Raw genomic sequence first — 25,188 nt, forward strand, 5'->3', positions numbered from 1 at the left:
CCGGAACTTACACGAAATTTTAGCCCCATTGCTAATCAAAGAGTCAAAGAAATTCTTAGAAGACGTTTGGATTAATATGAATGGGAAATGAAATGAAAACAAAGGGATATGGTGATTTGATTTACCCAGAAATAAAATTATCATTCCCCGTCACTACATTTTCCGGGGATTACCATTCTCCGTCACTAAATTGACAATCCAAACCTTATAACTTGAATTTAAAGATCCCATTGCCATTAGTTAGGGACATGCCAAACACTTTCACTACTTTCACCAGTAGAATTCGTACGGATCCACATTTGCATAATAAACATTATACACTATATAATAACATATGACCAAAAGGATCAGTACAACTTTTTATACAACGCATACCATTCAGCTGAAGTTTGAAAGCATTACATTCAAGCCATATCCAAAATCTACAAGCAGAATACTTAAAACTCAAAAGACAACCAGAAAGTTAGACAAAAGCTTAAAAGCCATACAGCACTTAACTTCAGAATACAGTACACATCTGCTAGCTTTCTTAAAGTTCATAGCCTGGAAATTTGGCCTCAGTTGGCTGTACCATGTCCAGAAAAAGATATGCCATGCCACCGAGCCCTTCATACATCGAATACCGAGTATCTCCTCCATGCATTTCTCCTGATGATATAAGCTTATGTGCTCTATCCAGTAAAAATGATGCAAATGCTTTGGCCCGGTAGAGGTACTCCATTTTCATTGTCAATCCGTAGAGCGACAAGAACACATAAGTGTTGCCACTGATACCATGGCAAATCCCGACCTTTTTAAGTAGACCGCGATTCCAGACTACATCTGCTGCATCTATGGCTGCTTCCAAGAACTCCTTATCTCCAAATACCTGGTTATTTGTTGGGGCATTCCTCGACTATATTAGAAAAATTCAGCACGAACCGACATTGTAACCGCTAGTTTTTTACAAAATATTTCTCAGTAACATCAACCCAAATAGATAGGTCCTACTATAATGACTGTTGATTTTGTTCTACAAAATTCTGTTTTACTCTATGAAAGTATATTCGGTGTAGTACCTGAGCTGCTTTCACTAGCGTAAGTGCAATCCCAGGAGCTCCATGACACCAATGCACAAGAACATCATTGTCATCTCCTTCAACTACAGGATAATTCCCACTTGGTAACCTGTTATTAATCATGTACTTAAGAGTGGCCTTAACATCCTCGCGCTCATCGGACTTCAGTTCTAAATCCATCAAGACATGCATGATTCCTGCTAAACCGTGAGCGGTACCCAAGTACTTCTTACCCTTAAATTCATACATTAGAGGACACCTATCTCTGGAACCCATTTTCCTTCCTTTTGCAATAATTTCATCAGCAACCACACGCTGTCACATTTTCACAACATGAACTAGTCATTTTATCCAATCAAATAGAATCTGTATAATACATATTACGAAACAGTCTTACCATGTGGGAAGAAGGAATTGTACCCTCGCCTATATGCTTATTTAGATAAGAACATGCCCAGAGGAATCCTGCTCTCCCAAACAATAATTCATCAGGGAGGTCTTTTGTCAGCTCAATCTGCTTTCAAAAATACAGTTTTTCGATTACATAAGTTACACTCCAGACATTAATATAGGCACCACAACATAGTCAATATACCAAGTACCTCTTTGAACTTCGTTAAATAGTAATCAAGCATCTTAGAGTCGCTCATATGCTTAGATATTACAGCACCTAAAGCATAGACCCCAGCTCGTCCAAATAACGTCACATCCCTACGTTAAATTCAGATTTCAAGGTTAACCACGGGTCATAGATAATACTCCCTCACAATTTATATGTCTTGTTTGACTTTTTGTGGTCAAATTGACTCAACTTTGACCTTAAATTAAAGGTCAACCTTTCTTTATTTTGAAAAACCGAAGAATACGTATTAAAATAGATTACATGTATTTTCTAATAAGATAATTTTTATAATTTTTTTGAACATATATTATATGAAATTTTCAGTCAAAATTGGGTCAAGTTGACCGCAAAAAATCAAATAGGACATACAGATAAATTGGGACATAAGGAGTACTTATTACGTTCCCAATTCCCCCAAGACTCATTCGAGATATTTATGCTTTAACTTGAAGGAACAAAATTAAGTGAGCACATAATGAAATGTGTACTACTTTGTAGCTACCTTCATTTTCTTCATAATTCATAGTTTCATACACGTTTAATATTTAACTGGAGGAGTTCATACCCAAATCCCACAAATTTGTGAATGATTCACTATTATTGCTTACTAACCTGGTCATAAAAGAAGCTTTTTTGTGCAATTTCAATGACGTCCTATTCCTTCCAACCAAAGACAGGGTAAAATGTAGACAAGAGAACTATTTATCTACTTCCAAAGTAGTTAACCAAAGGGTAGCATGCTTAATAGAAACAAAAAACGCAGAGAGAGAGAGGGAGGGAGGGAGAGAGCGAGGGAGAGAGGGAGAGAGAGAGAGAGGGAGGGAGGGAGGGAGCGAGAGAGAGAGGGAGGGAGGGAGATTACCCAGAGTGGGGAGAAGCATCATCACAAGTCTTTTTTATTTTCTCAGAAGCAGAGTCACAGGCCTTAACAATCTGACAAGCGAGTTCCAGATCACTTGTATTATTCGTAACTTGATACGACTTGAACAGCAAAAAAGCAGTTCCAAGTGTTCCAGTATAAACAGTAAAATCTTGCACATCTTGTCTGCTAAATCCCCACGTCTCAATCACCACCTATACAATCCACAACACACATCATCATTCATAACCCTATAAACCTTTTACTTGCATATTATATAGAAAAAAAACCCTTTTTTTTTCTTACAGTTTCTTTAAGATCCAAAGCAGCTCGCTTAAGATTCTCAGAAAAGGAGTGATAAGGCATGCAAAGAAGGCGCACCAGTGATTCTTCAGTTCCTTGACCTACTACTTCTTCTCCTTCCTTTTCTGCCCCCGGAGTTTCGTCGACGAAGTCCGGCATGTCATTGTCAAAATATCGATTCGCCATTTTTTTTATCTATCTCGAGCTTTAATCACTTTTTTTTGACAGGTTTGATCGGTTAGTATAAGCTATATCCTATATATGGATATATGGATAAATTTTGAGTAAAGAGTACACTAAACCTCTCCTCCGGCTTACACGTGGTGTATACGTGTCTTTATACTGTGAGCCAGTAATATACTTAAAAACATTTTTATCAAGAGTAAAGTTCCGGGGAGTATCAGTGCGGGAGAATTCGGCATAGCTAAAAATATGGGGATTCGGATGTGAGAGGATTTATCAAATATTAATATATTAAAAATATATTTTTTATATATTTCAGTTAAATTAAATTAAATAATAAATTTCATAAGTATATTATAAGTATATTATCGTTAAAAATATATATTACTGCTACTTGATAATCCAACTGATGCATTTTAGCATATTTAACCAATTAAATGTTCAAGTACTTGTATTATCTTTTCTTACTCGTAGATGAGAGAAAAATTCCCAAAAATCCCCGTGCACCAAGGAATCTCTGAAAATTCGGTGTGCAGTACTGTAAGTGAGTGAATAATCCCTGGTTTTCGGGTAAAATATAATAGATGTGAGTGAACTATCGTAAAAATACGGATTAGAGGCTGAACTACGAATATTATAGGTTGTGAGATTGTGTGGCTGAACTATAACAAAATGTGCAAATAAAGGGATGTAAGTTAAAAATATTTAACACCATTAGCATCTTTTGTGAAATGTAACGAAGGTGAGTAACTAAACTGTAATTTAACCAATATAATATATAAACATACACATTTATAATTCGGAGAAAAATTATATCAAGATTACTTTTTTATCGAAAACCTTGGAGACCATATATGTTCTGCAATAAAAATATTATAAAATATATTATTTTGTGAAGTATGTTCTATAAGTATCACTAATTCATTAAAATTATTAAAGATTATTTAATGTTAATAAATAAAATGTCTGCAAACTTAACATGTTTTGAAAAATAAAATATTTTTGTAATGTTTTACATGCAGTAAATATGATATTCAAAATTTTGAATAAAATAAAATTTTTTATAAAACATGATTCACAAAATAATATATTTTACAATATTTTTATGCAATATTTAACTTGCAGAACACAAATTATTTCCAAGTTCTGCAGAAAAAAAGTGGTCTCCGCGTAATTTAACCCATATCATTATTAGAACCATTTTTACCTCTATTCTCTCCCTTCTTCCTCTTTCACCTCTCTTTTTCATTTTCTCGTCAATGGTGAACACCATTACACAACCCCATTAATCAAAACAATTTGCACAGTAGTGTCTTACTATCAAATTAAACCTATTTCAAATGATGGCCTTGAGTTTCTATTATTCAGAAATTGGGTTTCATCAACCGGTTGAGTTTGAGAGGTTAAAAGATGTTTTTGGGTTTTGAATAAATGGAGATTGAATTTTGTTTTTGGAGTTTGTTTTGAAATAAAAATGATTGGTGTTGCGGAAAAGGTGTTTGTTATAATGTGTCAATGAGGGCAATTGGAGGTGTGATTAGTTCGAAAATTTTGAATTCGAGAAAGTCGAGAGGCGGGGAATTGGGGGTAGAAGAATGTGAGTTTTGGTGATAATGCGGCGAACGGAGGTTTGATGAATTTCTTTTGTATGAATTCAACTAGTACTGGTTGGTAGTATAAAGACATATTTAGAATTTAAGGTTGAATATTCTGCAAGTTCACATAGTGCAAATCTTGATTCGTCACACAGTGCAAATCCTGATTCATAAATTCTGATTCATCGAGTGCAAATCCTGATTCATCACTAGTTAAACAAGCAAACATTGATGTCATATCTGTTGTGATTGATCGTCGTGATGTTCCAAATCGTGAAACCGCTTTGCAGACGACTTGTATCTTATGACATTGCTTCCGAGGAATTGAAACTTGACTCTTTTTTAACTTCTTCACTTTATTATGGGGGCATTCAAAAAAAATTATAGTTGGATGGTAAGCTCATGATTTTTTATGATATAAATGTTCGCAAATGTTCTCTTTCAAGCTATGATTGGTCCCAAAAACTTTGGGTTCCTCTTAAAAGTTTAGACAATCGTTCTTTGTTCCTTAGCCAACATTCTCTTTATGTGGATGCCAAAAAGTATTATGAAGAATCACGCAACAAGATATATTGCCTAAAACATGATACCTGCCTTGTCTATTCTTTTGAGAATGGCGAACTAGTGGAATCTAATTCCGGACTTAGATACTGGAATGGTCTAGATTATACGTCATCATTTTCCTTGTGGGTTGAACCTCTAGATCTTGTGCCGAAATATTAGCAGAACCACCTAACAACACAAGATGGCGATGGGAGAATACAATGGTTGTAGGCCAAACAAAGAAATTGCTCAATGAGAGATGTAAGTCTATTAAAGCTCGTCAAAGTATGTGCTAGTGATAGTTTGCCGAGTCACGTTTTATCAAAACATTAAAGGTGGTGTCTTTATATTATAAGTAATATTGGTTTTTCCCGTGTAATTTAATTTTTTTGCAAAAAACTATTACATGTGTTTTTTTGTGGCTTTGTATTCCTAATAAATTTGCTACTATACTGCATTGGATTTGGGAAGTCTTTTTACTCCATAAATGTTTGTTACTTCCTACTGTATTCCTAATCAATGTGGGACAGAGTTGTTACAATATATATGCATAATTTAACATATTTCAAGTAAATATTTTTATTCAATTATTGTTAGCATTGCAAATCTTTTAAGATGATGATCTTGTTTTATGTGTTTGAGTTATTTAAACTAGCTAACCTTTTAGCCCCAAATGTTACAATGCAATTCAAACATTGATATAAATACCATTTTCAATGATATCTCGCCAGAAAATATTCAAGAAAAATTGTCTTTTATGATCGTCGTTAACCGTTAACCGATTATTATATATTTTAATGTAATAGTTTATGCAAATAATTAGAGCAGACCCCCGTAGGCCTCCGAAAGGTGAGGAACGGCCCTGATTACAATGATGCGATCTGGTTGTTGTGGTGGCTTCTTGGTTTTAGTTAGTCTTGATTCAGATAATATCAGCTTCATTTACTGGATCAGCCTCCCTTTTATCGATTTTATTAGTCGTCCTGTTGAGTTTATCATGGTATATATGGCACTTCCTGTGTTATAATAATCCTATGCAGATTCTATTATCAGCTTGTTCAGAAACTTCTAGTGGTATTCATCTGCTGGAGCAGGTAAACTCAAGACTTGCACTTGGTGTTGGAGATGTTTCTTCTGAAACCTCTGCTGCTTTAAGTACGGGGGAGTGTACTAATCCTTTTTATAGAAATGTCCGATCAAGGATCAATTCTTCACCTCAACAAGATTCTTTATTCCCCAATGCAACTTTCTGGTCATCTAGTATTTCAGCTCCTCCTCAGGCATTGAGGCTTTTTCCTCGTAATAATTCTTTGTCACCAGCAGCAGAATATCCCATTCACTCCGTACCCTGGCCGCTGCCGGTGAAGGAAGAAGCAGACTGGTTTCTGAGGTGCGTATTAAAGTAATATGATTTCTTGCCATAATCTTTTCTATTGAATTTGTAGAGCATTAAGGAAAAATGTGATCTTTCTTTTGGAAGTGCCTAATACCATAAATTCAAATACACGTGCGCGCGCATGCACACGAACATGAGCGAGTTACATGCTAGTGTATATATTATGAGTAGTGACAGAGATACTAAATTGGGTATCAAAATTTTGTCTCAAATGATGTGATATTGATGACTTGTCAATTTGAGAGGATGTGATTGAGGGAATTTATGTGAATACAGGGAGGTCCATTATTATTAATTGAGTTATAGCCAATCAAACCACGACAAGCGGCATTTGGGGACCATTTTGGAGTACCTCTAGAATTATTCATATATTATATGGCCTATGATTCACTCATAAATCTTATTTTGTCCGAACTAATATACAAGACATGTAATAAATAATATTGTCCATTATTTTGAGTTCTTTGGTTGATATTTCATAGTATAACATAAGTCAGCTACATTATTACCAAATCTCATATCCCGTATGAGAAATTGTTCCCCTGATTTTTGATTTACTCCTTTTCCCACAATTTCTTGAAAAATCTCATTTTATCGTACCTTCATATGCTGCCACATTTGGGTTCTAATGATTACATTTTCAACAAATAGGGACTTGATATATGTTTCACTAGGTTCTCGTTCTCTTATGTATAGTTCTAAGGAAGAAAACATGTTCTATATGTACACATAATGTCTAGATTATTATGGAAGATTCACTCATCAATTTGATCTTGTCTGAACTCATATATGACATGTATTAATATCCAGTATCGACTATTTTGGTTGATCTTATTTAAAAGAGGTAATTATGTTACATGAATCTACTACAATAGTTTTTCATTACTATATTTCGTATATTATATCTGCAATTGTTCTCCTACCATTTGTGATGTGGAGCATAAAACAATTAAATTAGTTAATTGTTTTATGTTATTATTTAGATGTAAATATGTTTGCAATTAATAATTATACTATCTAGTAAAAAAAAATTTGTTTTCTTCAATTAATTATGGCAGTCATTGTTCTAAAAAGCGGGAATCGACATTATTCGGTATAGCAATCCTTTAGTGATTAATCGGATAATTGGTGATTAATCGGATTGATTAATCGGATATATTTACTAAAATATAAAATAATTAATTTATTAAACTAAATATATAAATTTAAGAAAAAAGTGCAGTAATCGGATTATAAAATCGAATTGGCGGAGCATATTGAAATGATTAATCAGTAAAATCGGTGATTTTTAGAACAGAGATGACAGTAGATATCCTTAAGGATTTAGTTTCAGGATAGTACTTGTCCTCCGAGTAATAGTTATTTATTTGAACTCTTGTAGACCAAATTATCTTTTATTAAACATTAAAAGAGATTGAAGTTAAATGTGCGCACAAATGTATTTTGGTCTCAATGTCAATAAAGAGTGTGCACTTGTACATGAAGGTTGTGCACATATCAGTTCCCTTATTTTATTATGAAAAAAAAAGTTGAATTATGAATTAAAATCTGCGAATTTTTGTGTTTTTTACTGATTCTCTCCGAAAATAGGTCTTTATCCCCTTATTTTACCCTATCCCAGATCCTTGGCCTACATCAATTTGCTCTACTCTTTTTCTCACAGTTATCTGAAAAGTCTTCGTGCAAATTTTGTTCTGCCTTTTCATACAATCGTATACTGTCATATTTGGGTTCTAATGATCATATTTTCAACAAATAGGGACTTAATATCTATACTATATTATAATAGACGAAATATTAAAAGTTTGGTAGTCGGTCGGTCAGTACTTGCTGAAATTACTTAATTACCCTCACTTAATTATTCTAATTCTAATTATTCGGTCCATCAATTCTAATTCTAATTGATGTTGAAGTCAACTTACTCTATTACTTTACCAATTTCAATTTTATTTTATATCGAACTCTATATCATTATAATTTATATTAAATTCAATTTCTTCTACCAATTTATATTTTAATTCATATCGAGTTCTATATTATTCTAATGTGTTACTTTGGGCTAAATTAAATTTAAGCAAATTAAATATAATTATTAAGATTTAGTTGATATATCATGTGAATTGGGTTAAGGTAAAATAATAATACTATCCATCCTCATAAAAAAATTATACTGATGAACTTGGATAAACAACATAATATATTTTATTTATCAAGGATAAAAAAATACATTATAGAGTTGATTCAGACTAACACAAAACTAAAATAAAAATACAATTCGACCACTAAAAATAAAAACATATATACTAATTATTCAGTCTAAAACAAAATTATTTTATTGATTCATATTTCAAAAAAAATAAAATTAAACTAAAAATAATTAGTTTGATTTGGTAGGTGTATTGAACATCGGGCTAAAATAAAATAATGTAAATCACTAACCCGGTATAAATCAAATTAATATTAGACTAAGTATAATTCATATCCTATTGATGTGAACTAAAAATCAAATTTTAATTAAAACATAAATAATTTTTTTTTTAAAATACACATAAAATTATCAATAAAACTATATCGTTCAATCAATAATATTGCCTTTTTCGAATACCTTTTGTAAAATTATAATTAATCGATTAAGTAATCACCATGCTAAAATAATATTTTTTAAGGTCCGAACATAATGGAGACATTATATTTTTACCCTCAATAAAATGATAATTTTGTTATAATAACATTCCCCCTTACCAATGCTATCACTTAAAATAAGTTTAAATGTTCTAAAAAGTTATGAACACATACGTCTACTAATATAATTATTATGAATTCATATCATTTAAAGTTTTAAATAAACAAAATTAAGAATTGAATTCAAAAAAAAAATAAAAAAATAATAAAATATTAAAAAAATCTATGCCATATGTGCATCGCACGAGTTTTAAGCTAGTATATTCTAATGTTTTCATTTGTGTTTTGTAAGAAAGAAAATACAAATCATCTTTGGTTAAAACGCTTTTTCTTTTTCCATTCTCCAGTGTGAATACATTGTCATTTTTTCTGAGAGAAGAGAAGATGTGTCATCTTTTCTATATATTCATCTGCTAATTTGGGTTGCAATTTTTTTTACTTGAATCTCATTCCCAGTTACTGTGAGAGTTAAGCCTAATTTTTGGAATTCACAGTAACTAATAAGTTCAATTATGTTGCTTGTGATACCATCTCTTCCAGGAGACATTTTGTGTTCGCGTAAGTTTGAGATGTAGAATCAGTTACACATTGACCGAATGTTGGTCTTATGTATGTAAAGTTTTCTTCCAAGTTTGTATGAAACTGGCACAATCTCTCCATGTCTAGGGCCAATTTTAAATATAAAAACAATTATTATAAAAAACTGCAAGGTCTTTTCTTAGGTTTGTAGAGTTTTCCTTCCTTTCCACCAAGGAATGTTTTTCCTCTCATTTTTGCAATTTCTGGAACAATAATTTGGAAACAATTATCTCATATTAATGCCTCTAAAAGTTCTATTTTGTATGCCAGTAGATTCGAGGTAGTAATTTTTCTTATTTGTCTTTTATGTGGCATCACTCTTCAAACAGCTCGCACAAATAATAATCATAATGATGGCGTGGACCGATAAAATTTAACACAAGACATTTGTCTTTCATTTATTCATTGTAGGATGTGATGATCCTTGATCAGTCTTTTTTCAGGATGGGTGATTGACAGGCATATAGGGATATGAGGCTCGATGTCGATAACATGCATACGAGGTTCCATTCTTAACTTCTTCGTCAACAATTTTCTGATCTCAGTTGCTTAATGCATAATTTATTTGGTTATTCAGGAACTATTGGCTCTTGAAGAGCGAATTGGAAATGTGGATACTGGAGCAAGTGAAGAAACTATTTCGTATCGTCTAAAGCAAAGCAAGCAGTATATGTAACATCTGATTTGGAGGAGCCGGAACCTTGCTGCATATGCCAGGTGCATCTCTTTTGTCACTTTATAGTTCATGTATCTGTTTCCTCCTGACAACAAGAGATTGAGAATGCAAAGGATACACAATGGGCCTGTATGGGAACAAGAAAATAAGTTGCTTATGGACTTATAAGCCCGTAAATATTTTTTGACGAGTGTTTGTCGACCCTACTTATAAGTCGGATTTTCAACTTATAAGCTGATAAGTTAAATGTTAGTAACAACGTACTTTTTTTCAACTTATTTTGATTTTTCGCCTTTTTATTAACTTAAGTTTTAAAAAATTTACTTTTAAATATTAATCTAATCTCAAATTCACAAAATAAGATAATTATATTTAAAAATTATTTATTTTGATTAATTTATGTAAAAAAAATTATGACTTATAAGTAAAATTATCCAAACACTTATATAACTTATAATGATTCAGCTACTTATCACTTGTAAGTTATTTATCTGTTTTAAATTATAAGTTACTTATTTTAAGATTTCCCAAATGAACCCAATTTGTGGTATCAAAGTATGTGTTTTGTAATGCATGTGTGATTGAGTTATCCTGATTGAATTGTACTTGTGTATCTAGAAAAACATTAATCTAGGAACTTACATTACAGTAGCATTGTTGCATGAGTGTAAATTTTGATTATAGATTATTTAGCAAGTGTCATTGATCCATGAGCACTAAAAACTTACAAAAATCATAATTTTAATTATTATACATATTTCACTGTTAGGTTATAATTACAAACTATTTGATAACTTCTTTATTAATAAAAAAATGTAAGCAGGATATTTGATCGGAAAGCATTGCAATATAAACTTGGGTTTGATATTATAAAAATCGAGAATCGGACCTAGTCTGACTAATGTATGATTGTTGCTGCCAACATAACTTGGGTTGGTTTGTTCCAACGGGTCAATGTATTGCTAAGTCGAAGCCGTAACAACCAACATAACAATAATTAATCGCAAGTATAATGAGTTGCAACAATAGTACGTAGTTTCTCGGAACAACCATAGTGAAGACTAGCAATTTCATGCGACTCCCAAGCCGTAGAAAATTTAAACATAGCTACGGTTTCGAGTATAATATTTTATGGGCCATCAATAAGATTAAAACTATTCTGCATTTCTTGGACCTGCGTCCAACCCATCATTCACCGTCTCCTTCTGCAACACAATGTTGTCCCTGGTTGAATATAGGGATTTTATATCCCTTGAACTCTCAGAGTCGAGCATTGGTAAATGTACCCATTGTCGGCTGAGACCTAGAACTACTTGAAGAACCTTTTTGGCCTAATGAATGATTGATTATGAGAGCATTCACAGCCCTCGGGGTCAACTCCCCCAGGACACTTACGCATTCCCCGTCACGTCATCCGAAATAATCCCATAAAAAAAGTGACCCCAATTTATCCAATGTTAAGCCCATTTCCCACATTTGTGTAGCACTCTTGTATTATTATTATTATATTATATATCTAATAATTGTTTTTATTATTTGATTTTAATTTTAATTTATTAGTATACAAATTTTAATAATAAAATTAAAGTGATTAATTTTTTTTAAAATGTCAGTAAAATAAAAAATACGACCCGTAATTAAAATGCATTATATTATTAAAAAACATGAAATTGAAAACAACACACAAGAAAACATAAAATTTAAACGTTACAATTTAACGATTCTCGTTGAACTGCGAGATATGCTCAACCAAGTCATTTTGTAGCTGACGATGTGCCCGTCTATCACGCATCTGCATACTGTTTTGAATATATGTTTCGTACGGGATAGAGGGTTCTTCACCTAAATTTGGTTGCGATAAACCATTTGTTGCATCGTCATAGGTTGGGAATGAACCAAATTGAGTGACATATGTGTCCCTTTCATCTTCAACAATCATATTATGTATTATGATGCATGCTCTCATGATTCTCCCAAGATCTTCTTTGTCCCAAAAACGTGTTGGACCACGTACAATTGCAAAACGAGACTGTAACACACCAAACGCTCGTTCAACGTCTTTTCGTTGGCTTTCTTGATATTTTGAAAATAATTTTCTTTTCTCACCTTGTGGACGTGGTATCGTTTTAACGAATGTTACCCATTCAGGATATATTCCATCAGTTAAGTAATACCCCATATTATAATTATTTCCGTTGATAGTATAATTTACCTCTGGAGCACGACCTTGTAGGATATCATCAAATACCGGTGACCGATCTAAAACATTTATATCATTATTTGATCCGGAAACTCCAAAAAATGCATGTCATATCCATAGATCAGATGAAGCAACCGCTTCCAGGATAATTGTTACAACTCCTTTATGACCGCTCATGAACATTCCCTTCCATACTTTTGGACAATTTTTCCATTGTCAGTGCATGCAATCAATACTACCCATTATACCGGGAAAACCACGAGCCTCACCCATCTGCAATAGACGTTGCATGTCATTCGCGTTTGGCTTTCGTAGGTATTCACCCTCAAATATCGTAATTACATTTGAGACGAACTTTTTCAAGCCTTCAACCGCGGTGCTCTCCCCAATACGAACGTAATCATCAACAGCGTCAGCAGATACACCGTATGCCAACATACGCATTGCCGCAGTGCATTTTTGTAAAGGTGATAAACCTTTTCTGCCACTGCATCAATCCTCTGTTGAAAGTATGGATCAAAATTTGAAACAACATCCACGATACGAAGAAAGACATGTCTTCCCATACGGAATCTTCGTCGAAATATATTTTCTGGATATACAGGATTTGGTGAAAAATAATCATTCACTAGACGATGATGACCTCCTTCACGATCTCTGTAAATATTTCTTCGGGGTGTGGATGTTGAGCTATGTCCATGTATTTTATGAAAGAGCTCGAGTTGACGATTTCTTTTAGTGTCATCGAAAAACTCTTCTTCAAATTCTTCAATGAATTCTTCAGTGAAGCTTTCTAGTGTGGGTGTTTGATTCATGTTGATGTGAATTGAAAGAGATGATACGTCTAGTTTATATAGAAGGTAAAAACGAATATATTCTAGCTTCCAATGGCTAGTTTACAAATAAATAAAAACAAGCAATAACTTCCAACGGCTAGTTTACAAATAAATAAAAACAAGTACTAGCTTCCAACAGCTAGTTTACAAATAAATAAAAATAAGCACTAGCTTTCAACAGCTAGTTTACAAATAAATAAAAACAAGCACTAGCTTCCAACAACTAGTTTCTTGCCATAATTTTCTCAAGTAATTTTGTATGAGCCATCCGCTGAGCATCATTCATTTTTTCACTATCCGCCAAAATGACTTGTAAATCCATTTCAGCTTGCTTCGCCTCAAGCTCCCTTCGTCGAGTCTCAATGTCTTTTTGACGAATTTCATTCACGGTTTCCATTATAGTCATTTTCCTCAAATCATTAACTTCGAAAGCTTCATATTCTTCAACTTCTGCTGCTGTTGCCTTCCCATTTTCCTTCCTTTTAGCTGCTTTTGTACCTTTAGGACGAATCAGTTCAAATTCATCAGATGTTGGCGTATCATTATTTCCCTCCGATGAGTAAGTTCCAGAACTACTTAATTTAATTCTTTTAGAACTTTCACTAGTTCTAGGAGTTCTCCACTTGGGTTGTCTACGAAGCTCACGCCAATGATTGTCAAAGTTAGACTTCTTCTTGTAATATTTTAAATGAAGTGCATTAGCTTCCTCAATTATGTTGTCCAAGTTCGAACCGCTCCCGACTCTTCGTAGAGCCTCATCATGACACGATCCAAATTTTTGAGCACCTTCATTTATTCGTTGCCACCTTTTTTTCATTGCCATAACTCCTCTCTTAATAACACCAGGATTATATACTTCACAATATTGACGAATTCGGTCCCAAAATGCATCGGCTTTTTGATCTGTACCGACTAATGGATCGATTGACACATTCAACCATGCACTTATTAAGAGTTTATCTTCAACCCACTTTCACTGACCAACTACTTCTCGTACCTCTTCAGCTTCCTCACAATCATCATTTAAATCAATAATATTTTCATGACCAAAGGCCGGAACTTGCGTTTCCGGCGAATTTTGAATATTGATAGGTGTTTGTTGCGTTTCAAATTGTGGATTTGAAAATGGCGGATTTGAAAATAGCGGAAAAGGAAACTGATATGGAGAATTTTGAGGATATGAAAATGGAAATTGAGAATTTTGAGAATTAAAAGTTAAATTTTGTGGGTTCAGAAAATAGGAATTTGGATATGGATATGGAAATTGAGGGTTTAGATTTTGAGGATTTGGATTTTGGTTTGAAGATGGGGGATTATTTGGATTCATCTTTTGCTAATTTTTTTTTTTTAGAATTTGAGAATGTAAATAATAGGAGTTTGGGGATTGGTATTTATAGGAGAGAAATATATTACCGTTTATATAAACGTTAATATTACAACGTTAATATTTTCAACGATAATATTAACGTTATATTCACTTGCGGAGCTCAGTAATCAAGAGTGTGGCAACAGCTTTTACAGGTTTTATTATAAAAAACTGAATTGGTTTTCAAGTGGCCAAGCCCGGCGTGGCGTCCCTGGACCATTTCTGTCTAAAGCACACAATGCTGTCTAGTGTCACAAAAGGTTGGACAAGCCATTTCACGCGGCCCCAGGAGCAAAGCAGCCCCGCGCTGCACTTGCTCTGAGGGGCGAGCCTCATCCGAGAAGCTCAACCAGGTCAAGAGCATATTGTCCTGGTCTTAGAATTTGACCCCTTCTAAGTCCAACCGTGTCGGCATCTAGAGCTTGTGTACGAACTATTAGACCAGCCTTGCCCAAGTGTCGCCCTTACACTTATGCAACAAATATTAGACAAATATAAGAGTAAACACACAACTTTACTAACAAAGACCCCTTCTTTATTAGTAACCCAATATTACAACCACACTAGCCCCTTGCTAGTATTACAAAGCTTATCATTCACCCTCACTAGACAAGCTCACTTGCCTCCCACTTGAATGCTCTCACTTTACTCTCAATTCTCACAATCTCTTCTATTTTCACTACTAGAAATAGTGCCTACGACATCACCCCTTTAACATCGGTCGCTTTAAAACCGATGTTAATGGTGTTGTAAGACATTGGTATCTTAACCAACCGATGTCTATAATCGTTTTTAAAAAAAATCCCGCTTCTTTCTTTCCCCCGTTAATATACCAAAAAATTTGGGTGGTAGTCTTATATGTCACTTTTGTGTAAATAATGGTCCAAATTGTCATCTCTGAAAATTAAGGCCCTATTTGTCACTTAATAATTGAAGATTGTCTAGCGTTTTGATTTTTTTTTCTCAAAAGTAAAACGGAACTCCGTGAACCGTTTTAACACTTTGATTTTTTTTATATATGGGCAAACGGAACTTCGTGTATCGTTTTAGCACTTTGAATTTTTTTTATATGGGCAAAACGTTAGATAAAGCAGCGTTTTGGTACAAATGTAGCAAAACGTCATATAAAGTAACGTTTTTACCTTTCTTTTTTAAAAAAATAAACAAAACACTATATCTTGTAAATTATTAAATCATAAATTAATAAAAAAATATTTTAAATTATTTTCTAAAACGCAAAAGGGGATTGCTAAACCCTAAAATGTTACAAATTATTAAATTAAGTTAGATCCTTAAATTTTATAATTCTTTAATTTAAAATTAATATTTCTGGTTCCAAGGGTTTAGGCCCTAAAGGCCCTAAACCCTAGATTAAATTAGGGTTTAGGCTCTAGGGTTTAGGGCCCTAAACCCTAAATCTGTGTAACATTTATTAATTTCTTTTAAAATGTTTCTAAAACCCAAAAGGGGATTAATGAACCCTAAATGTTAAAAATTGTTAAATTATGGTATCATTTATAAATTCTAAAAATATTAAATAAAAATAAATATTGAAAAACGTAACATTAAATGATGTTTCCAGACCCCTAAATAATACACCAAAACAAGCTTAAAATAAGAAAATAAAACAGACTAAACAGAAAACACAAAACGTGAGTTGAAGTCACGTTGCTACATTATAAAAAAAATAAGAGGCAAAACGTTACACGATGTAGCGTTTGTATATATATTTTTTTAAATTTAAAAACTAAAAATGGAAGACGATGTTCCGTTTTGCATGTATTAAAAAAACGGCAGACGATGTTCCGTTATGAGGTGACATTTTGGGTCTTTTTCCCCGAAAGTGACAATTTGGGCATTATTAACTCAAATAGTGACAGTCTGGGTCTTTATTCAAAAAATTCTCCCTCTTTGACCAAAAATTTTATTCTCAGTTTCCCCCTAACCAATACAGTTTCCCCCCTCTCTCCCTCATTCTCTCTTCTCTCTTTCTCATTCTCTCTTCTCTCTTCTCGATTCTCTCTCACTGTCTTCTCTCGTCTCTCTTCTTTGTTCTCTCTTCTCTCAGTCTCTCTTTTCTATTCTCTCAGTCTCTGTTCTCTCTCATCTCTCATTGTCTCTCTTCTCAATCACTCTCTCTAAACCTAATTATACCCTCTATTTGTACAAACCTTTAATTAAACTCGATTAATTCCTAAATCAAGCTCGATTGGTGCTAAATAATCTTGAAAGAAGTTGGGTCTACTCGATTTGTGTGAGAAAAGTAAGTTTATTTCAAATTTATTTTCAAATTTCATGTTTTTATTTTAATAGAGTTTTGTTTACAGGTCTCTGGAGCTTTGTTAGTGTTGAAAGAAGTTGAGTTTGATTGATTAGGTAAGATTAACTTCTAATCTAATCGATTAAAAATTGGTGTATGTATTGTTAATCTTGAAATAAGTTGGGTTTACAGATCTATATAAGTTGTACTGGTGTCTGGTGGCCTTGTTATTGTTACTGCTAGTGTTGTTTCTTTATTTTTTTCTTCCATGTTTTTTCTTTGTTTTTGGTTACCATGTGAATCGATTTGTTTTTATGTTCATGTACAAGTAGTTAGTAGAAGATTTGGAATATGATTATTTTTTGAAAAAAAAAACAAAATTTGCAGGAGGTTTGGTTGGAGAAGAAAAAAAGGAGGGGTGTGCATTTCAATATCATGGAAAGGATTAAAGATAACCGGTATAGATGATCATAGATATTGAAATCATCTCTTCTGTTGAATCTAGGTATTTGTTAATACTAATATATGGAAGTGTTTTAAAGTTTATATTCTAACATGAGAACATTTACGTTGTTTACTTGCTATCCGCTAGATTTCAAAATTAAATCCTGAAACTCTTCTTATACTGATATTTATTTTCTATTTATATGTGTAGATTTATATGTGTAAATTGCGCTCAGATGTCTGAGCTTTGAAATGATTCCAAGAATTTTAAGTTGAGCTGAGTGCTGGCAGAATCTTAATTTAGTAATTTATGAAATTGGTGTGTAGTTGGATCACATCGGTCTGTAAGTCAGCATGTGGCAAATATAGGATGTTTGAAGTCTTAGTCAACTGATGTACTTGGGCAGGACCTGCACTATTTTATTATGTTTGATTTTGTTAGCAGTCACTTGTGAGAGGACATGAAGACAATGACATCAAATGGTGAATCTGATGCCATTGCTACACATGTATGTTTTATATTAGAAACACCTAAATATTGGTTTGACATAGTTTTCATGGCGGTTTGTTGAGTTATGTGCGATGGTGGAAATTAATCATGTTCATATTTTGATAATTCTATATTTTTTTCTTACATAAATGCATTGAAAGTTTAAACTGTACAAGAAAGTAGTTATATAATTAGATATATGGTTATGGTTAAAGTTTAAACTAATAAATATCAACTATGGGATTGAAGTCTGTATGTGTATATGTAGATATATTTTGGCCCATGTGCTAGTCTTGTTACATAAGGAAGACTGCGCTAAAAAGATGATCGAGTGATTTCAAAGCTCAGCTCAACTTAAAATGAATTGAATGATTGTTTGTTTCACTTCTCTCCATCGATCAATATTTGATCCTGTAACCCCTTTACCTCTACTATTTCCCAGTGCTTATTTTTGGAATTTTATTTTCAATCAAACTTACTATTTTAAACTCACCTTTGTATATATACCACTGCCTTGTGTAATTGTTCAACTCACGATTAAGTATGATTCCGATGATATGCTTCTAAACTGAGAATTGTCTTTTTTATTATAATAGTTCTTAATCTGGTCTTCTGATTTTTAGTTTCCCCCTTTTCAACCGCAACAGCCTATATTGAGGCCTCATTCACAACAGGCTTGGTCTCAGCAGCTGGAGCTTCAGGCTTATATATTACATATACAAACACATCCGCCTTCATATTGGGCTCAATCACAGTCGCAGCTGAATAAGCCTCAGCCTGAGTTCCGAGAACAGCCAATGCAACCTTCACATTGGGCTCAACACGTGCCTCAGCAGCTTCCCTCTCTGTTAGAGCCTCAGACTCAATCTTGGATGCAACAAGCTTTGCCTAGGCCTCATATACGACAATCTTCAGTTGAAACTCGACCTTCCCAGAAGTTCCAAGAAAAGGTGCATTGGGCTCTATCTAAGCCCCGAGAACAGCCACAACACCCTTTGCATTCATCTCAGCCGATGCCTCATATTCCCCCTTCCTCGCACCCCCGACCTTTGATGCAAGAGTCATTTCCTATTCCTTGGAGGCAAACATCTTTACCTGAGCCTCATTCACAGCCAGAGAAGACTCTACCTGAGTCCGGAGAAAGGGTGAATATTGGTGAGCACTTTAACTTTGGAGAAAATGCTGATAATCATGACAATAATGTGAATGTGGAGGAACCTGCTAGTTTTTGGACCGCGTGTCCATATTTCTTTCATATGTATGAATATGCTGGTATTTATGTTGATTGTACACTCTTGTGCCAAAATTGTTGAAAAGCATTTCATGCTGCCAAGCTTGAAGCCCCGCCGGTTGTTTTTGACGAAGAATATGCTTATGTATGCTGTTGGGGATATTTCCCAATTGGGATTTCATTGTCCGAATTTGAGAAACATAGAGCAGATGCTTCGAATTGGCAACCATTCTCAAAGATGTGGAATATTCCTCGAGGAGTTAATGCCTTTCCTTTTCCTCAAGGGGGTACTGGGTTTGCTTTTCCCCATGAGGGTAATACTAAAAAGCCGAAGAAACCAAGGAACTCAGGTCCTGGGATTTATATTGCTGATGATGAGGAGTATATTTTTATTATAATAGGTTATCAGAAATACAATGTAATGTACACTTTTTATTTTTCTAATTTTCCTTATATTTACCTCATATTTATCTGGTATAATTATATTGTGGTTTGTGAAACTTATATCCCTATTTTCGTTCTGCAGTTTGTTGCAAAGAAGCTTGATAAAAGACTTTTTGATCTTGGGGCTGTTGCAATAATTGAAAGAGGTCTTGGAGATGACCAACATCCTTCAGGGTAATAAGTTATTCCTTGCAGTTGCAGTAATATATAATGACATAATATGACGTCCTTAATCATTGCATTCAGCTCTTTTAACGCTCTGATTACATTGTATTTTATGTTTCTTTCGAAAAGACAATTTAAATGAATATATGTAAATTTTATGATTTAGTAAATGGCTTGCAAGCTCAAGAGGGAGCTGTACGTGATGCTACCAACTTTGCTTCAGCTGATACTTTTTATGGTTTAGCAGCATATCCATCCAAGGAGAATTGCTTGGGGAATGTGGCTTTAGTTAGCTAGATAGTTTAGGAATGTGATTGTAAATAGATAGTTTTTGATGTTGATGTAGATGTAGATATAGAAATATGTTGGTTGAATGTTGATATATAAATTTTTTGGTATATATTTGTTCTCGTTTAAGATTGTTTTTTATTGATATACCTTTTATTTTAATTAAAGAGTACAATGTATCTTGGATAGATATAACATCATTTAGTTATTAACTAACTGATGTCAAAAATTAGCAAAACACAACAATTTTGACATGACAAATGATATAAATAGGGACTTTCACATCACTAACCTAAGTGAAACCGATGCGATATGCCATATTTAACATTGCTAACCTAATTGAAATTGATGTGATATGCCATATTATACATCAGTTTGCTAAAAAAACGATGTCTATGTACATTTTTAACATCGGCTAAAAACCGATGTTAAAGACCCCTATCTTTCTCTACACATGCGAAGACATCGGTTTGAAAAAAAAAAGACATTGCTTTATAACCGATGTCTAAGGGCATTTTTATAGTAGTGTTTCTACTATGACTCTCCAAATGAGGGGTCTCACCTATTTATAAGCTCCTCCACCACTTGGAAAGAATTCTAGAACATGTACATCCCACGTGCTTTTAGATTATTCCACTAACTAACTATACATTATTATTCTAAAATTTACCTATCTAGAATATACACAAGTATATTTAGGAAATCTCTAGAAAGCTCCCAAGCTCTTGAAGGTTCCGGAAGGTTCCACCAAGCTCCACTAAGGTCCGCCATCCTCTAGATCCTTCTTGAATCTCCAAGCGCCTTCTAAAGATTTCTACAATATTCTGCTATATTCTAGAGTCAGTCGGGTCATTCCAGTCTTCTCTAGAATCTTCCGCGCTTAAAGAGGTTAAATTTTGTCGGGGCATGACAATATACTGCAATTGGACTTTACCATTGGAAACTTCTAAAAGCTTTATGCCGGCTAATGCTTCGTCACGCCTATGCACTAGGGGTGTTCATGGGTCGGGTTGGGGGCGTTTTTACGACTTAACCCAATTGAATCGGCTTGAAATTTTTCGACCCAACCCGTAAAATATAAAATCGTAACCCAACCCTATCTATCGTACATCGGTTTGGGTCGGGTTGGGTTGGTTCGAACGGATTGAATGATTATATAAAATAATAATTCAATACTATATATAATTGCTAATTCAAATAGTAGAACTTACGATTATAGTATTATTCTTTAATTATGATTAAATTGAAATTTTAGTAATATATATCTTGTCGTAAATCATATACACATACACGAAATGTAACTATAAATAAAAATATTTATATTGTATAATGTACAATTGCATATAATATATAGATTATATTTAAATTATCGAACGAAACTTAAGTTAAATCGGGTTGGGTTTGGTTGGCCGAAAAAATCTTGAACCCGTACTCAACCCATTTAATGCGGTTTGAAATTTTTTTAACCCAACCATACTCGAGTTTTTTTAAATGGTTTAATTGGCCTAAAAGAAGGTTAGGTTGGGTCGGTTTGATCGGGTCGACGAACCCATGAACACCCCTATTATGCAATATGCGGAGTTCAGAATTTAAAGTTGAGTGTATTATGTTTCTTTTCTGATATCCTACCTGTATATGTTTCCTCTCAATGTTGTCCCCGCAATCTCTTTTCCGCTTTCCATTGATACTAACTCAATGATGTTCCCAAGCTTGAACCATTCTCTTAATACGCCTTCTACTCAGGCTCAGCCGTTATGATGTTCCTAAGCTTAAACCTTTCTCTTAATAGGATTTTTACTGAGGATCAGCTGGTTGGTGTTCTGTTAGGAAATGAATAACACACAAGGGGTGAATGTGTTTTTGATGTTTTTAGGCTTTTCTTGAATGTTTATGGTTGAACAAAGTAAATTAAATTTTGTAGAGAAGATGTGTTAATGCAGTAAATAAGTATAAAATAAATAAGAACACAATCTTTCCAAAACTCACTTAATTTTATATTAAAATCAAGATTGTTTTGCTACAAAATTTCTAGGCTCTTTGTTTAGAAAGAGCTTAGCTTCTTCTTGAAAGAATTACAAGATTTTCTATCTAGATTGTTACAACTAACAACAGACCAATGTTAACTTTATAAATCAGTTAACTACTAGTTTACACAGTGTAAAATAAGATATGCTATTATCCTTTACTAAATTGTCACTTGTCATTTCCATTTTAGGAAAAGTGAACCTTCTATTTCTGGCTTAACGTATCTTTGGGATCCTGTGATTATCTTGATCTTCTTTTGTTAGTTAATCTTCACCTTACACATCCTTCAAACTGCTTTTTGTAGACTTGTTAATCCAGTTGGTTGGATTGTTTGTTGATTGTATATCTTGAATATTGAATTGATCTACATTTTATACTTTGAGAATTTACCTCGAGATCTCTAGTTAGGCATATGGAGATCTTGACATCTCGATAAGTATATTGACTTATCGAGATCTCTAATGCTCTAGTGAATTTGACTTATAGAGGTCTCTGTGTTCGAATGAGACTTTGGCTTGTCGAGATCTCTCAGCATCATGTCTTCACTTTGACTTGTCGACAACTTAGAGTTCTGTAGTGAATTTTGATTTATCGATATCTCTGAGTTCTCTAGTGGACTTTGACTTATCGATAACTCAGAGTTCTCTAATGAATGTAGATTTGTCGATAACTCTGAGTTCTCTAATGAAGAAATGACTTTTCGATATCTTTAACCTTCATGTCTTCTTGACTTGTCGATATCTCTCTGTGTTCTCTAGTAGCTTTCCTGACTTCTCGATAAGTCATTTGGAGTTCTCGAATGACTTCTCTATAACACTAAATCCGTGACTTGTAGAGATCTTGACTTAGAGAATTTTTATCCAAACAGATTTATTCAACTCCAAACTTCTTCAAAATTCTTCCGAGGCATGATCTTCTTAATCTTCTTCCAGATAGAATCCTTAGGTTTGATACTGTTTAAAGAAAAAGACTCCAGTCTGCTCATTTACATTCTTACAGACTTTAAAATGTTACAAGTACAAATACAAACTAAGATAACAATACAACTTACTTAGGGTTGTCAATATGACTTAGTCTTGTTGAGATACAGGCATGTCTTGCACAACATATTCAGAGTTCTCAGTTCAACACTTTACCTCCTGCAGTTGGCAACATCTCTCGCTATAATGATATTGTCATCAATAATAATATTATTATCACTATCTCTCTCACCTCCGATATCAGTTGTTAATCCCAATGATAAGGGTAAGGGTGTTATGGAGGAAGATTAGTTTATGCCTTATCAAGTTAATGCTAGCCAAGGGTCTTCTTTTTATTTATTTAATCAGTCTCAGCCGGATTTGCTCCCTTTCCAAGCAATTGGTTTTGAAGTTCCGGGCCTTTTTATCGCAACACAGAGCTCGAAGTTATTATTTTGGATGACTGAGCTCAATCTCGTTTTCTTAGTTATGTGCATTATAATGTAGTATTTTAAGTTATCTCTCAGTAGTAGTTTATCATTTCTAATGTCGCTCTTTCTGGATTCTGTAGATGCCGTTTGGCATTTCTTTCTAGATAATATCACGCTTATCTAAAAAAATATTCAAACGTATTAGAAGAATATAGGGCGGTTTTTAATAATTTTCATTGTTTTGAATTTTAATCTTTTTTTAAAGGAAAATAATTCAAAAATAAAAAATACGGCCTCTATATATAATTAAAATTGTACAAACTCAAAATCATATCAATGTTGAATCATTTCTTGTTGAATAGACAACCAAGCGACTTTTCAAAGAGATATGTATATATTGTTATACTTCAATTATTATTTTGAGCAATCGACCATTGATGTATTATCAAAAAATCCCTTATCTGTGAATTAATATTACGAAAATCCTGCGGATCTATTATCACAGACATGATGAGGAGCTAAACTCTCACAATTAAGGAGAAACTAAACAAAATGCAAATAAATTGGAACTTATTGAAAAAAAACTTTTTTACCAATAAAAATCAATGAAAACCCCCTAAAAATTGAGACGGCTACTCGAATTTTGATCTTAAAACTAAGTTTGGAACTTAATTAGCTAATTGTTTTTAAAAGGGTAAAATTTATTGTTACTGACTTCCATAATTTATGAAAAGATTTATTCGGTAATAAAAAAGTCATCATATTGATGTTATAAAGTAGATACGCGAGCTTGATTTAAATTTGTTAAATATAGCCATTTTGGGAGTCACTTGGTAGAGCAATGGAATATAAAGTGTAGTTGTTAAACCAGTGTGAATGTAGTGCACATTACTGAGCAATGAGTTTCCACTAATTTTTACAGTTTTACCATCTCATCGGAAGAGGCGATTCAAATATCCATTTTGCCTCTCCAACGGCAATGACAAATCTTTAACCTCCAAAAACAAAATCGATAATCTCAAGACCGCCAATGATGTGGCTAAATCCAATGCATAAGAATCAGAGACAAATTTTGCATCAATACTTACAATTCTAGCTTTTGTGTACACAAGTATAGGTAAGTGCAACAACAACTATATTTCAAAATATTAGACCTAAAGTTCATGACTATTTTCAAGGTTGACGAGTGCATCATTTAAGTTCTTTCATCAATCATCCCCAACACTGAGCTCGGAAATAGAGTTGAGTCTCGAATAAGTCGAGCACTTCAACAGCTCGACCCAAACTATGAACGACCTCGCCAATCAAATAGTAATGTCAAAAAGAACTATTAACATACAATAACATGCTTCAAACTCTTATTAACATACTTATCAAACAGAACTAGAAAAGTAGCAATTTGCTTCGAACAACTATTTAATTCCTCCTCGTATCAGCAGCATTCGCTCGATAAATCTTCCAGATGAACTCCAGAACTTCAATATCGGAGTCAACAAGCTGGATCAAACATTCGGTTGCCGAGTCCTTAGTGATCAGCGTATCCATCTCTCTAG

General features: G+C 33.5%; 2 protein-coding genes across 14 annotated transcripts; one reads left to right on the forward strand and one right to left on the reverse strand.

Annotated features, from left to right (window-relative positions):
- Positions 1-335: 335 nt before the first annotated feature.
- On the reverse strand, positions 336-3,091 carry LOC141711549 (lanC-like protein GCL2). Of its 3 annotated transcripts, none has more exons than XM_074514082.1 (7): positions 2,846-3,091; positions 2,543-2,754; positions 2,293-2,334; positions 1,661-1,769; positions 1,456-1,572; positions 1,059-1,373; positions 336-868 (listed from the first exon to the last, which is right to left on the reverse strand). In XM_074514082.1, exons 1-7 carry the CDS (start codon positions 3,026-3,028, stop codon positions 530-532), a joined length of 1,317 nt encoding a protein of 438 aa, XP_074370183.1. In that variant the 5' UTR covers positions 3,029-3,091; the 3' UTR covers positions 336-529. The 3 variants fall into 3 exon arrangements, with proteins under 3 accessions (XP_074370183.1, XP_074370182.1, XP_074370184.1); XM_074514081.1 differs by having other exon boundaries at positions 2,293-2,340; XM_074514083.1 differs by lacking the exon at positions 2,293-2,334.
- Positions 3,092-4,218: 1,127 nt separating this feature from the next.
- LOC141711550 (uncharacterized) lies at positions 4,219-20,361 on the forward strand. Of its 11 annotated transcripts, none has more exons than XM_074514090.1 (9): positions 4,219-5,424; positions 6,204-6,553; positions 10,253-10,323; positions 10,398-10,537; positions 17,226-17,274; positions 17,546-17,663; positions 18,740-19,741; positions 19,850-19,941; positions 20,099-20,361. In XM_074514090.1, the coding sequence occupies exons 1-3, from the start codon at positions 5,416-5,418 to the stop codon at positions 10,293-10,295; spliced, it is 402 nt and encodes a 133-aa protein (XP_074370191.1). In that variant the 5' UTR covers positions 4,219-5,415; the 3' UTR covers positions 10,296-10,323; positions 10,398-10,537; positions 17,226-17,274; positions 17,546-17,663; positions 18,740-19,741; positions 19,850-19,941; positions 20,099-20,361. The 11 variants fall into 11 exon arrangements, 8 of the variants coding, with proteins under 8 accessions (XP_074370191.1, XP_074370189.1, XP_074370192.1 ...); XM_074514088.1 differs by having other exon boundaries at positions 6,217-6,553; XM_074514091.1 differs by having other exon boundaries at positions 6,217-6,553; positions 10,264-10,323.
- The last annotated feature ends 4,827 nt before the right edge of the window (positions 20,362-25,188 follow it).

This window comes from Apium graveolens, chromosome 3 (assembly GCF_009905375.1).
Source record: "Apium graveolens cultivar Ventura chromosome 3, ASM990537v1, whole genome shotgun sequence".
Taxonomy (NCBI): domain Eukaryota; kingdom Viridiplantae; phylum Streptophyta; class Magnoliopsida; order Apiales; family Apiaceae; genus Apium; species Apium graveolens.